We start from the raw sequence: 11,931 nt of genomic DNA, 5'->3' as shown, positions 1-11,931 counted from the left end.
CAGGACCCAACAGTAGCTACCGGCCCAGCCAGTCACGTGCCGATTACAGCCTCAGTCTCCGTCTGGACTTGACGGTCTATCAGGTGTAGTCAATCCCGCTGCTGATACAGAGAGTCTGTTTGTTGGAAAACAGCCTCTGTGAGGGCAGGTGCCTTTGTAGGAAGTGCCAGCGTTTGGCGTGTGATGTTTATTTGAAGTCGCTGTGGCAGCGGTGCTGATAGGCGAGTCGGTAGTCGTCAGGCCTCTGTCTGCTGGGTTTCATCTCCCCCTGCTCTCCTCCGTGAAGCAGATTGTCAGCTGGGGCATTACCATAGGCTGACCTTTGCCGCTGCACTCCCCACTGCACAGCTTTCTGACATTCAGGGGCGCTGTGGGGAGGCAGGAAGGGGGCGGGCTGATGGCCTGTTGGCTGGTTTTTTTTATGCCCGTAGTGCGTTGATGTGTGTGTTCTTATAACAAATGCACTGACAGCTTATGCTGGTGTGTGTGTGTGTGTGTGTGTGTGTGTGTGTGTGTGTGTGTTTTTTTTTTTTTTCACCCCCCACATCATTTCAGTCTCTTGCCACCATTTGATATTTAGTTTCTCTCCACCCCAAACCTGCCTGTTGTCAAAGAGATTGCTGTTATCTTTGTGTGGAATCTTGGCACGCTGATAAATGAGAGCGCGCTGGAAATCCTGCCTGCTCACATCGAGGCGCAGCGTACCTAAAAATCCTTCCAAGGCCGAGGGAAAAGAATAACATATCAGGCCAATTAAAGTTAATGCATGGTGACGCGCTGAATCGAGGGCAGGGATTGCTGCCATATGGCGGTCCAGGCTGTAAATCAGAAAGCGGGGGGGGGGCTGGGCAACAGGAAGGGTGATACAGCATCAGTGCCACGAAACACCCACAAATCCCTCATATCGCCACCCTACCAGTCCCCCCCCCCCTCTCCCCCCCTTTCTCCCCCCCCCCCCCCCCCCCCCCCTGCCGCCCAGCAGCACCCCAAGGTGCAACGCTCACAGGTATCTGTGTAGAACTGGCAGCTTCATTAAGGCTTTTTTTTTTTTCTTCCCTCCTCTCGCTGGGAGGATTTAAATGAGCTGTCATCCTGACCTTTTTGAGCTCCTGCTTTTTAAAGCAAGTTCAGCCCCCCCGCCGCCACCTCAGCACCCGTCTTTCTCCCTTTCCACCTTTCTCTCTCGCTTTGTCACTCTTTCTTCCACTTGTCTCTTCTCCCTGCAGGGGGGGAAGACACTTTTAAGCCATCACCCCACGGCAGACAGGCACGCCAAGGTTGTTTTGTGGGTAATTGCCGCTCTCATAGACGCTGTTTGTCTGTGCACACTCGCCGCCCTCCTCTGATGCCACGCAGCGAAAGGGGAGGGCGCGGACCCTGTAGACTTAATTTGCTCCCCGACTGTTCTTCAGTGCTGATTAAGCAAGCATCTGCGCTGTTTTGGAATACAGAAGTCAGCCAAGTTGAGCGTGGCTAACGTTTTCTCCCTCTCTATTACATCAGGTTATTGCACAAAGTGGCAGGCATTTTTTCGGAGGCGGCTCCATTGTTTAATGTCCCCAAAATAAAGGCCTCTTTGAGGTCCAGAGGACTTCAGAATCGATCAGAGACTCACTAACTTGTCAGCGCCAGGCCTCTCGAGTGTGTTCTTTTCCAGTGTACAGGAGTCATTAATTTCCTCCACCATGGTCTGGTGGAGGCAGAGAGGTAAAGCGCAGGTAGCAGGGTCCAACTGGCTGACTAACATGGAGGAGGAGGACGAGGACGAGGACGAGGAGAGACTGAGTTGATTTAAAGCTGCCTGCCCCTCAGGCCCAGTCTGCCCGTTTCACTTCAGCTGTTTGATGTTTAATTGAAGTTGTTATTGGCATCAAATGTCACCTTACCTGATGCTCCAGGTGTGAATCAGTTTCTAATTGAAAGGTAACCACGTCTCCTTCAGCCCTCTGCCTCCGGGGATCGGCCACAGAGTTCTATTAGTCTGGACCCAGCCTCAGTATCACCACGCACCATGTGCTGCCTTGCAGTTATGTCTGACTGCTGACCTCTCCTTCTCTCCCCCTCTCTCTCCCTTTCTCTCTCTCTGCAGTGTGAGGAGAAGTGTGTGTCCCATGTTGCATTAGTGTCTCTGTGAAATGCTGGCCTGTCTGCCAGGGCCAGGTGACCTCCCCCTCCAGCTTCTCCCCCACACGCAGATGAACACTGGACATCAGAAATGTAAGTATCTCGGGGAACACACACACACACACTATTAACTACCACCACCATCCCACACAACAAACCAAGCTGTTACAATCCTGCTGCCCGCCCAGCGTTAGATGCCCATGCCAAACCCTGGCTTGCTTCTCTTCTGCAGCTCAGTGTTAAAACCAGGAAGAGAGAGGGGACATTTAGGCACCATAGATCTGTCTTCAAGGGGAAATTAGGATGCGCTGCGCCGTTAATTTGCTGATGAACAGAGAGCCGGGTCCCCTTTCCCTCCCTCGTCGCCCCTGAAGGATCCGTCTGCCACGTCCGTGCGGCCCCTGTGTGCGTGCCGCGGCTCCAATCGCCACGTTCGAGCGTTGGACTCGGCCGTCTCGGATGCTTTCACGCCATCAGGAAGAGTCGGTCTCTGTCAGACTGGCAGACAGATTGCGGCTGAGTGGTTTTGCCCTGATGATCTTGTAATGAGAGTGAATTTAAGAAGCAATCTGCTTCCCCGGTTTAACGGCAGACGAGTCAGAGCTGGCCCAGTTCATTCAATGTGTTTTGAATTTTCACAACTCGGTTGCTGACAAATTGGGGCTCTTTACAGTGTGAGGCGCGGTCGCTAACCGGCTCTTGAGATTCAAGTATGACACACTGATGAATGGAAAAAAAATTTTAGTCAGTTTTGTCCGTAGTTCCTTGTTTTTTCACCCTAAACACATTTTGAACTGACATTGTTTCGGTCATTTACCACATTTTTAAAAGCATTCAAATCTCAACCATCATTGTTTTTCTCTCAAGCTTTTTACGTAAACCCAAAAGTCAATCACTTCCTAGACGATAGCTATGTCCCCTCCAGCTGATCGGCTTTATTTATTCCATCATAAAACATCTACATCTCCTTTTCTTCCTGCCTGTTTATCTAAGAGGGGGGGAACTCGGCTCCGGCTTGACCCCATTTCTGCAGCAGCTTTTTTTTTTGTTTTTTGTTGTTGTTGTTGTTGTAAAATGCTCCAGCTCATCAAGACTATAATTTCAGAATCACAGTAATCAGCCAACCCCCAGGAGATCAGCAAGTGTGAGGGAGTCTGCTAAGTGCCAGCGTCTGTTGCCTCACTCAAGCAGGCTTGTGACATAGTGCAGCCATCAGCTACACCGAGTCTCTGCTCTCCCTTTGTGTGACACATCGGAGCACGAGGCGCAACCAGAGTTCAATTTGTTTTCCTGCCCAACGCTGTAATCCATTTCGGTGATGGAGCACACGAACGGTCCTCGAAGTGTAATTTCAATCTATGTTTTTTTTCCCCTCCTCCTCGTCATTCTCATATAACGCTTTTCCTTTTCATCCGCTCTTCAAAGTATCATTAACAGACATGGTGTTACATCAAAAGCAGTGGAGCTGTTTTTCATTTTAGGCTAAGTCATTTATTATCAAAGTGCCTTAGAAAAAAGAAATCTGTACACTCTGAAGTCGCCTCTCATGCTGCCTACGATCCAGCACCAGAACACCTTCTGGATGTCCACGGTTTGAGCTTTGAGTTCCCCATTTGCTGCCACGCGCAGCCAGAATCGGGCCTCAACCTTCAGGTCACACTCGGCCCGTCTCCCTCCCGGCTGCCCTCGGGACTCCTTGTCTCTGCAGAGCCCCATCGTTTACCCAGCATGGCGGATAATTTGGCAGCTTAACTCCATGTGCTCGGCTGCTTTTAGGTGAAATTCATAGACTAGTTGTCGCTTTAAATCTCTATTCAATACTCTGACGAGTTCCCACAGGAAAAAAAAAGAGGCTCAGATGGAGGGTTCACATAATTAACTCCAATTTGTGTTCCCATTCGTCTACCGTATACTTTTAGCTACTCGGATGCTGACTCGTATGTTCACCAAGAGCCCCAGATCGCCAGGCTGCCTCCTCTCCTGCAGGTGAATCTGTGCACACGGAGAGTCATTTAAAGTTACGAGCTTTGCGGGGTCGCTGTCAGAGGCGAGGGCCACAGCACCTGCTCTATTTATCATCAGGGATTGGCTGTGAACAGATGATGGCCTTGAAACATAAAGGCTGTCAGAGGAGTAGATTAGGTACGCAAAGAGACAGTTGTGGGTCACAAAGGAAACGGCTCGTACTCCAGGCCGGACAACTCAAGCGCCACAAAGTGGCCCTTTGCTTCTTACAGGCAGAACAAACAGTGAGTACAGCTGGGCCACTTGGCGGATTTTTCACATCTCGATCCCCACTGAGATCAAAAGCAGCCATTTTTTCTTCCTCTCCTAATCACATTTTTTTTTTTTTTTTTTTTTTTTTTTTTTTTCAAAGTTCTTGATCTATCAGCATGGGAGGCTTTGCTCAACTGTCTGTAAAAATTGTAAGGAGGGGGCTTCATGCGGGAAGCCAAACTCGCATGTCTAATTTAGATGCCGAAGCTTCAGACCTAATTTCCTGCTCTTGTGTGAAAATCGCAATTTGCAGCAGCACGAGCCCCTGCCCTCCTGCTGCTTAAACCTTGTTCAATAAAAACAGTAGTTTGAATAAAAGAAACCCTAATTAGTGCCTGCTGACTGTGCACTTGTGTTCCAGCTAGCTAGCTTGCAACGGGGTAATTAACGCACGGCTAGACTGGCCTCTTTTCTCCCTGTTCTCTCCTTGGGTGCTTAGTTGGAGATCTGAGAGATGATATGCTCGCAGCCGCCTACAAACTTCACTCATATCCTCATTAATCCTCCCTTGATACTTTTAAGCTGTTCAACTAATCCAGGTTTCAGGTTAAGGTTGAGATGCTAATAAGCTCCGCTTGCTTACTAGAACACACAATCAACAGCTGCCAGGACCCTTAAACAGTCGTAAACAGCAAGAGGTAGATTTTATCCACTGTTTGGGGAAAACTACTCTCAACAGCAATTTACCGATTTCACTCCACATTTTTACAGCAGTTCTGCTAAACCCTTCATTCTGATTTGCTTTTTTTATCTCAAAATGCCTGCCTAAGCTTTGTTAACAATGTGTAATCCCTTTTCCAATTTAATGGATTGGTCAGTTTCCAGACATTGACATTGCTTTCTTTGCCACTTGCCTGAGTCTTACAACTTAAGTATAAAACTCATTACACAAGTGCCGGTGGCAAACCGTACACAGTTACATGCTCGCTGCAGATGTTTTCTCTTAATGTAAAAGCCAGTCAACGCTATATTTCCAACATTGTCTAAGTCCCCTAAATATGAATATGAAACTGCACAAACATTTATATTTAGGTATAATTAATTTCAGGTTGTTATATTACATTATTTGCTATATTATATTATTTAGATCATGTGAACAGGACTTAATCGTTACGGTCTGACCCCGATTAGAAACATTTAGAGAAGCTAAAAGTTGTTGTCTGTCACTTCTAAGTGTTTGGATCAGTCTTTGCATTATTTACCCCCGACTCCACTTTTCCACGTCGGCTCAGTATGCACCCTTGTATCCTCGCGCCGCTTGTCTGCTCCTCTCCGAACACGGAGCGAACCCTGAGAGATGATGTTACACTTGAAGTTGCCGTGGTCTTTTAACATTTGTTCACACTGTCCACAACCCTGGTTTGATCCACAAGAGTCTTATTCCCAGGAAATGATGATAAAAGATGTTTTATTCATTGCAACAGCTGATGGTTCTATCTTCCCACCTACTTAAAACCCTTTCAGCAGCGACATTGACATGAGCTTTTGACAACAGTTGCAAACAAAGGAGGCTGTGCCAGAATCTCACAATCTCTAGATATATCTTGAGTACTGATAGCAAACAAGTTACATTCATCAAAGTGTAGTTGTATTGCTTTAAATGGTATTTACTGTGTACTAAATGTAACCCGTTGCCTTTGTATTTATTCAGTCAGCTTTTTCCGATTTCCATCCATCAATACCTGTGTTTGACGGGCGATGTCCATCCTCAGCCAGCTTTGTGTCCGAGTGTTCATTTCTCTGTGTTTGCTTACCCTGGCGTTTATTCAGACACTAGGCCTCGGCGATGGCGGGTGTCGAGCTCCAGCTCCTTGGCCCGTACCCCTGCATTAATGAGGCCGCCATCAGCAGGCCGAGCACTTGGTCACAGCGGCCCCCCTGTGTGCCGCCCCGATCCGGCCCCCGCACATCGCCTCCCATTGTCTCCTGTTCACAAATGAAGCAGGAATTAATTAGCCAGTTGGCACGGCTCCCGGTGCCGCCGCGTCTTAGCTCGCAGTTCAGCTCTGTGCCTCGTCCCTCAAGCCCAGCCTGCCTGCTGTGAGACTGAGCATAACGGCCACGGGAACCATGAAACCGCGGACCTCTGCCAGCAATTGAGACATTTCAACAGAGAGAATAAGTAGCCTGTATGCTGTACCGGTGACGTCTATTTTTACCTGAACAGAAGTCCCCTCCTCAGAAATAATGATAGTAAGTTAAATGAAGGACAGTTACGACAGACCAGTAATCCTTCTCATAGATCAGTCCAGCTCATGTCCATCAGTCCGAAAGCTGTGGCGTAAGTAGGTCAGACTGGCAGGGCCGAGGTGATGGAGACAGGCTCCTCTCCCTGCTTACTTCTGTCATTCCTTATTATCACTGACTTTTCTTGTCTTAGTAAAGCAAGTGGCGGTGAGCACACTGCGTTAAATGGAAACATGCAATCACGCCCGTTAGCCGACACCTGCACGATCCTGTCGCACATTTTTAAACAGGCTCATAAGTGGAAACCGCACCCTCGCGCTCACACATGCACCGGCACATAATCGTGTTCACATTGTCACATCGGCATTGTTAAATTTAGCCACAGTGCTTAGCAGGTGTAACGAATGTCTGCGAGCTGAGGCCTGGGAGGTGTTCCTGCAGATCAGAGACGCTGCTGCTGTGTCTGATTACTTGTCTGCTGTCATGGAGCTCCGCTCTCTGCGTCGATCTCTTTCTTTCCTTCTCCCCAAAGCAGACACAGGGGACCGTCACTGCCTCTTTTATTCTTTGTTTAGTTTGTGATTCAGGAGCAAGCAACGCAGCCCCCCCCCCACCCTTCCCGCCCTCAGATGCCTACTTATTGTTTGCCCGGATGCTGCGTCAATTAAGGCCACTAAAAGCCCCTGACCTCAAAGTCATATACACCACCGCGAAATTGGATTTTAGACTGGGAAATGTGTCGGTCGCAATAATTCAGCTGAGGATGAGATTGGAAATCTCTCTTTGGCCTCGTGAGACGGGAGCTGTGAGGGATTTAGGAAAAAAACAGCGAGGTATGGAATATGAGAGCGCTGTCCTCTCAGCTGCTCAGATTACAACCGACGTGCTCTTTTGTGCCATGTACACTTCCACCTGGATTAAGTTGTCTCTTTCTGTGCCTCCCTCCCCACTCTCTTCATCCCCCCCCCAATTCTCCTCTTCTTGCTTTCTGTCTCTGCTCTGACCTGTCCTGTCCTACACCCCAGGGGACACCACGCAAAGGATGAGATCCGCTCCGTTTCCGACCCCTGCAGAATTGGATGCTTTTGCTAAGAAGGTTGCCAACAACCCCCTCACCATCAAGATCTTCCCCAACAGCGTCAAGGTACCCCAGCGGAACCACGTGCGCCGTACAGTCAACGGGCTGGATACGTCGGGCCAGCGCTACAGCCCTTACCCTTCCTCTCAGGCCATTGCCAAGACGGGCCTCCTCGCCATCATCAAGGTGCCCACAGTCAAAGGCGTCCTAAAAGATTTTGACGGCAGCCGGGCTTGCCTGCACTCCGAAGTCATCATGAACGCCCCCAGCGGACCCTACCAAGTGGCCTCGACCAGCACTTTAAACCACCACCACCCACCTCTGCAGAACCTCCCCCGGCTCCAGCAGAGCGTACCCCTTCAACCACAGGACCCACCTCAGACTCTACAGATGCCCCTCCAGCAACAGCAGGGTCACACCCAGAGCCTCAGACACCCTCCCCACATGGCCCAGCACCCTCAGGGCCCACCCCGACTCCAGACTCTGTCTCAGCACCCGGCCCTTGGCCACCCACAGGGGCCCCCTACCGTCATGCTTCAGCAGCAGCACCTTCAGCAGCAGCCACCACCTAGCCTGCAGGGGAGCAGAAAGCTGCCAGATGGCGACGCACCGCCTAATGTTACCGTCTCTACCTCAACCATTCCCCTCTCCATGGTCACTGGGCTGCACCAGGGCCACCAGGCTGACCTGAGCACCATCGTGCATCAGATCAACCAGTTCTGTCAAGCTCGGGCCCAAGGCGCGGGAGTCACCTCCATGTGCGAGGGCCAGATCGCCAACCCCAGCCCAATCAGTCGCAACCTGCTCATCAGCGCCTGCTCCAGGGTGTCCATGCACAGCAACCCTGCCACCCCTGGCTTTCCCCCGCCCAACTGCATTATCGGTGCTCAAGAGACAGCCACCGCCCCGGTGGGAGCTCACCCGCCACACGGCGGGGCTATTATGAACCACTTGCCTTCCAACCACACCGATCTCAAGCAGCAGCAGCACCACCACCACCACCTGCAGCAGCAGCATCTGCATCAACAGCAGAATCAGCAGCAGCAACAGCTACAACATAACCCACAGCAGCAGAACATGCGCTCTTGGAATCAGCACCAGTTGGGTCACTTGCCCCACATTCAGAACGGTGGGACCCACCTCTGCAAGCAGCCTTCCAGGGACCCCGCCTTCCATTTTAAGGGCATGGGCTACCCTGCAGAGGTGTGTGTGGGTCAGCCTTACACACTGAAACCTCCCGTAGAGAGGCCCACCCCCTCCCCCCCTGTTAACAACGGCATGTCCGGCCCCATGGCCCACTACACCAATGGTCACTACTTCCAGTCCCACATTTGGAACAGCAGCATCCTACCCACACCCAACAGTGACAGCTCCGGGTCTCAGGACATAGCCATGCCATTCCACGGTGCGGGCCCAGGGGGGTGCGCCACACTAGACTGTGGGCCCCCCGGGGCCCCACATTACAGGCTAGGAACGAGCTCCTGCACCTCCTCTTCCTCAGCCCAGACTAATCTGATGCAAGCGGCAGATTACTTGGGTGGGGACTTCCAGAGTCCCTACTTCCGCGATCAGAATCTAGCGTTGATGGGCAAGATGCACAGGCCTCCTCTGAGCAGGGTTGGTCCAGAGGTCGGAGATGGCAGAACCGCTCTCATCCAGCACCCAGGGTACAGATAAGAGTTATCAAAACCCCTTTGTTTAGTCTTAAGAAAGGAAACACATGAATACAACTAAATTGATAACTTCAAAACACCTTATGTTAAAGAGGGTAAATTAATATATTTAATGAAGAGCAGTAGGTTTTTTTTTTTTTGGTTCTTTTTATAAATCTTGCAAGTGATCAATTGCTACTTTTATTTTGTTAATGAGTGCTTTTACCTGGCACTTTAGGGAACTTTTTCATGTGCGTGTGTATACACATCTGTACTGTGTGTGTCATTCCCTCCTTCCTCTATCTGTGTGCCTGGATCCAAACAGATCCTGTGTTATTCCTACTTCAGATCTATCCGTAACATTTTCTTATGCATGTAAGAAAGAGGAACAGCAGATGGATCCCAACATCATCTACTGATGGATGCTTTTTTTTTTTTTTTTTTTTTTTTTTTTACAGGGTCATGTCAGGAATTTTTGGCTCAGACTAGTAACTAGTCTGAGCCATTTTCATGTTGGTGTTAACTCTCCAACCTCGTAGTAACTTCAAGATTAAACAGTCATTTGGGGACAGAAGAGAGTAATAATCGTATCTCAGTGCAAAGCCACCAGACACTGGAGACTAGAGTACTGTTAGAAAATCTTGCGGTATGCACATGGTTTTATTCTTTTGAAATGTAATTATTTATTTGTATCATAGGACTATTCAAGAGTGATTCCTCTCTGTCAGTTAAGGGAGCATGTAATCAGGTTGTTTTGTACATAGTCATGATCCAGCAGGGAGCAAGTATGTTGTAAAGGCGATGATGCTCTGTCCTGCTGAAAATGCTGCAATGAATTCAGGTGTTTTAAAAAAAAAACAAACAAACCTTTTTGTCAATGCCAGGAAGGTTTGGCAAAAAGCTTGTGAAATGATTAGTGCAGAAGAAGTCACGGAAGATCAGCTCTCAGACTTTAAAATGGCCAAAGTCATGTTAACGAGGACACACTGTTATGAAGATGTGCCATTTCGTGTTTGTTTCCTTTTTCCGATCGTTTTTTTGTAACCATGACAAATGTATTACTTGAATGTTGAGATGATTTGTTTTGCAGTTATTGAGGGGGAAAGGTGGGTTACGAGGACAAAACTCCAGGGTCGAAGAAATGATGACGACTGGAACAACGAGCCTCGACAAGAGTTTTGACCCTAACAGCAGGAACCTAAGTGAATTTAAGTTATGTGTAGTTGCTACTGATTCTGATGTGAAGTCTGCTTGAAAAGACCAAATTGATCACTTGCAAGATCACTTGGAAGTGAACAAAACTGACTTTTAAGTTTAAAGTGAAACAGCAAATGCATTGTTTATTTTATTGTACACTGGCTTACCTACTCGTAACTTTAAACGTTCACGATTGTGTGTGTGTGTGTGTGTGAGTGTTGCCTGCTGAAGTGGGTAGATTTAACGGTGTGTGTGTGTGTGTGTGTGTGTGTGTGTGTGTGTGTGTGTGTGTGTGTGTGTGTGTGTGTGTGTGTGTGTGTGTGTGTGTGTGTGTGAGAGAGAGAGAGAGAGATAGTGCGCGTGTGTATAAACACAATGGCGCTCATGTTTTGTTCACCTAACTCCCCAACAGCCCTTAAAAAGCCTTAAGTGTTTGGTCCTTGGACTTCCCTTGAAAAAGAGCATGGTTTTAATGAAAACCCCAAATAATAAGGAGAAAGCGGATGGTGAGTATACGCAGAAACAGCAATTATTATTATTTTAGTTTCTCTTTATTTTATTTTATTGAGGTTTTGTTGAATAGACAGAGCAATTCCTTAGGGATTCTTTATAATGGAAAGCAAGAAAAGGAGTAATATTTTGTAATTATATATTTTAGCAATGTGTAGTTACTGAGCTTTAACTTCTTTTTTCCCCCCCAGTTTCAAAGCTTCAGTTTGCAGTTGTGACTATTTATAATACTTGATTTGCTTGTTATTTAATTTTCATTTCCTTCTTTGTTTCTTGTTGCTGTGAAATGGAAGAAGGTCCACAAGCCTTTCTTTTGTGTCATTCTGTACGACAGATAAGAGGCAAGAGCGTGAGAGTTGTGCTACTCTTTTTGTAATATTGTAATAATAAAATAAAGTTCTAATTTATGCTTTGAAATGAGTCTGACCCGTTTGTGTGGATTATCTGCAACACTGATTTAAACTGACGCCGACTACAGGTGTGCTCTTTTTCTCCTGCCCCCTTCATTCTGCACGAGCTCATGCTGTCTGACAGTTCGGGTAGGTTGCTATTCACAGATTTGTGTCTTGCATAAACAGCCTTACAGCGGTCCAAAAGGCCCGCCTTAAACCACATGTAATTTGTAACCGAGACAGCTAGTGCTGAAGGTGGCGATTGTTGCACCAATTGCGGTGCTTTCATGCCATTTATCAGAGCCTGCCTCTGCCAAATGGAAAAGGGAAGTAGGGTAGACAAAGCAAGCTGTGAAATCCACAGGACTATCTGGCTGCAGTAGATTTAGCTTGTCTGGCTGTGATGAAAATGGGACTTGTATAAAGGGCACGCGGCGGGAGGGCAGGATCAGCACCTTCGTAATCAGTATTACTCCATGAAGGATTTTGAGAGATGTCAGAGGTGCCAGGCAGG

General features: G+C 48.2%; 1 protein-coding gene across 3 annotated transcripts in view; it reads left to right on the top strand.

Moving 5' to 3' along the window:
* The window catches only part of fam222ba (family with sequence similarity 222 member Ba), a 28,635-nt gene extending 16,781 nt beyond the window's left edge, over nt 1-11,854 (top strand). For all 3 annotated transcript variants that reach the window (XM_031856962.1, XM_031856961.1, XM_031856963.1), the window contains 2 exons: nt 2,090-2,217; nt 7,614-11,854. In XM_031856962.1, the coding sequence (XP_031712822.1) occupies nt 2,136-2,217; nt 7,614-9,343 (1,812 nt within the window). In that variant the 5' untranslated portion in view covers nt 2,090-2,135 and the 3' untranslated portion in view covers nt 9,344-11,854. The remainder of the gene's footprint in view (nt 1-2,089; nt 2,218-7,613) is intronic.
* Nucleotides 11,855-11,931: the final 77 nt, after the last annotated feature.

Source organism: Anarrhichthys ocellatus, unplaced genomic scaffold (genome assembly GCF_004355925.1).
Source record: "Anarrhichthys ocellatus isolate YVR2014 unplaced genomic scaffold, GSC_Weel_1.0 scaffold18, whole genome shotgun sequence".
In the NCBI taxonomy this organism is placed as follows: domain Eukaryota; kingdom Metazoa; phylum Chordata; class Actinopteri; order Perciformes; family Anarhichadidae; genus Anarrhichthys; species Anarrhichthys ocellatus.
Note: the sequence above shows the minus strand (reverse complement) of the source record. Positions and strands in the feature narration are given on the sequence as shown.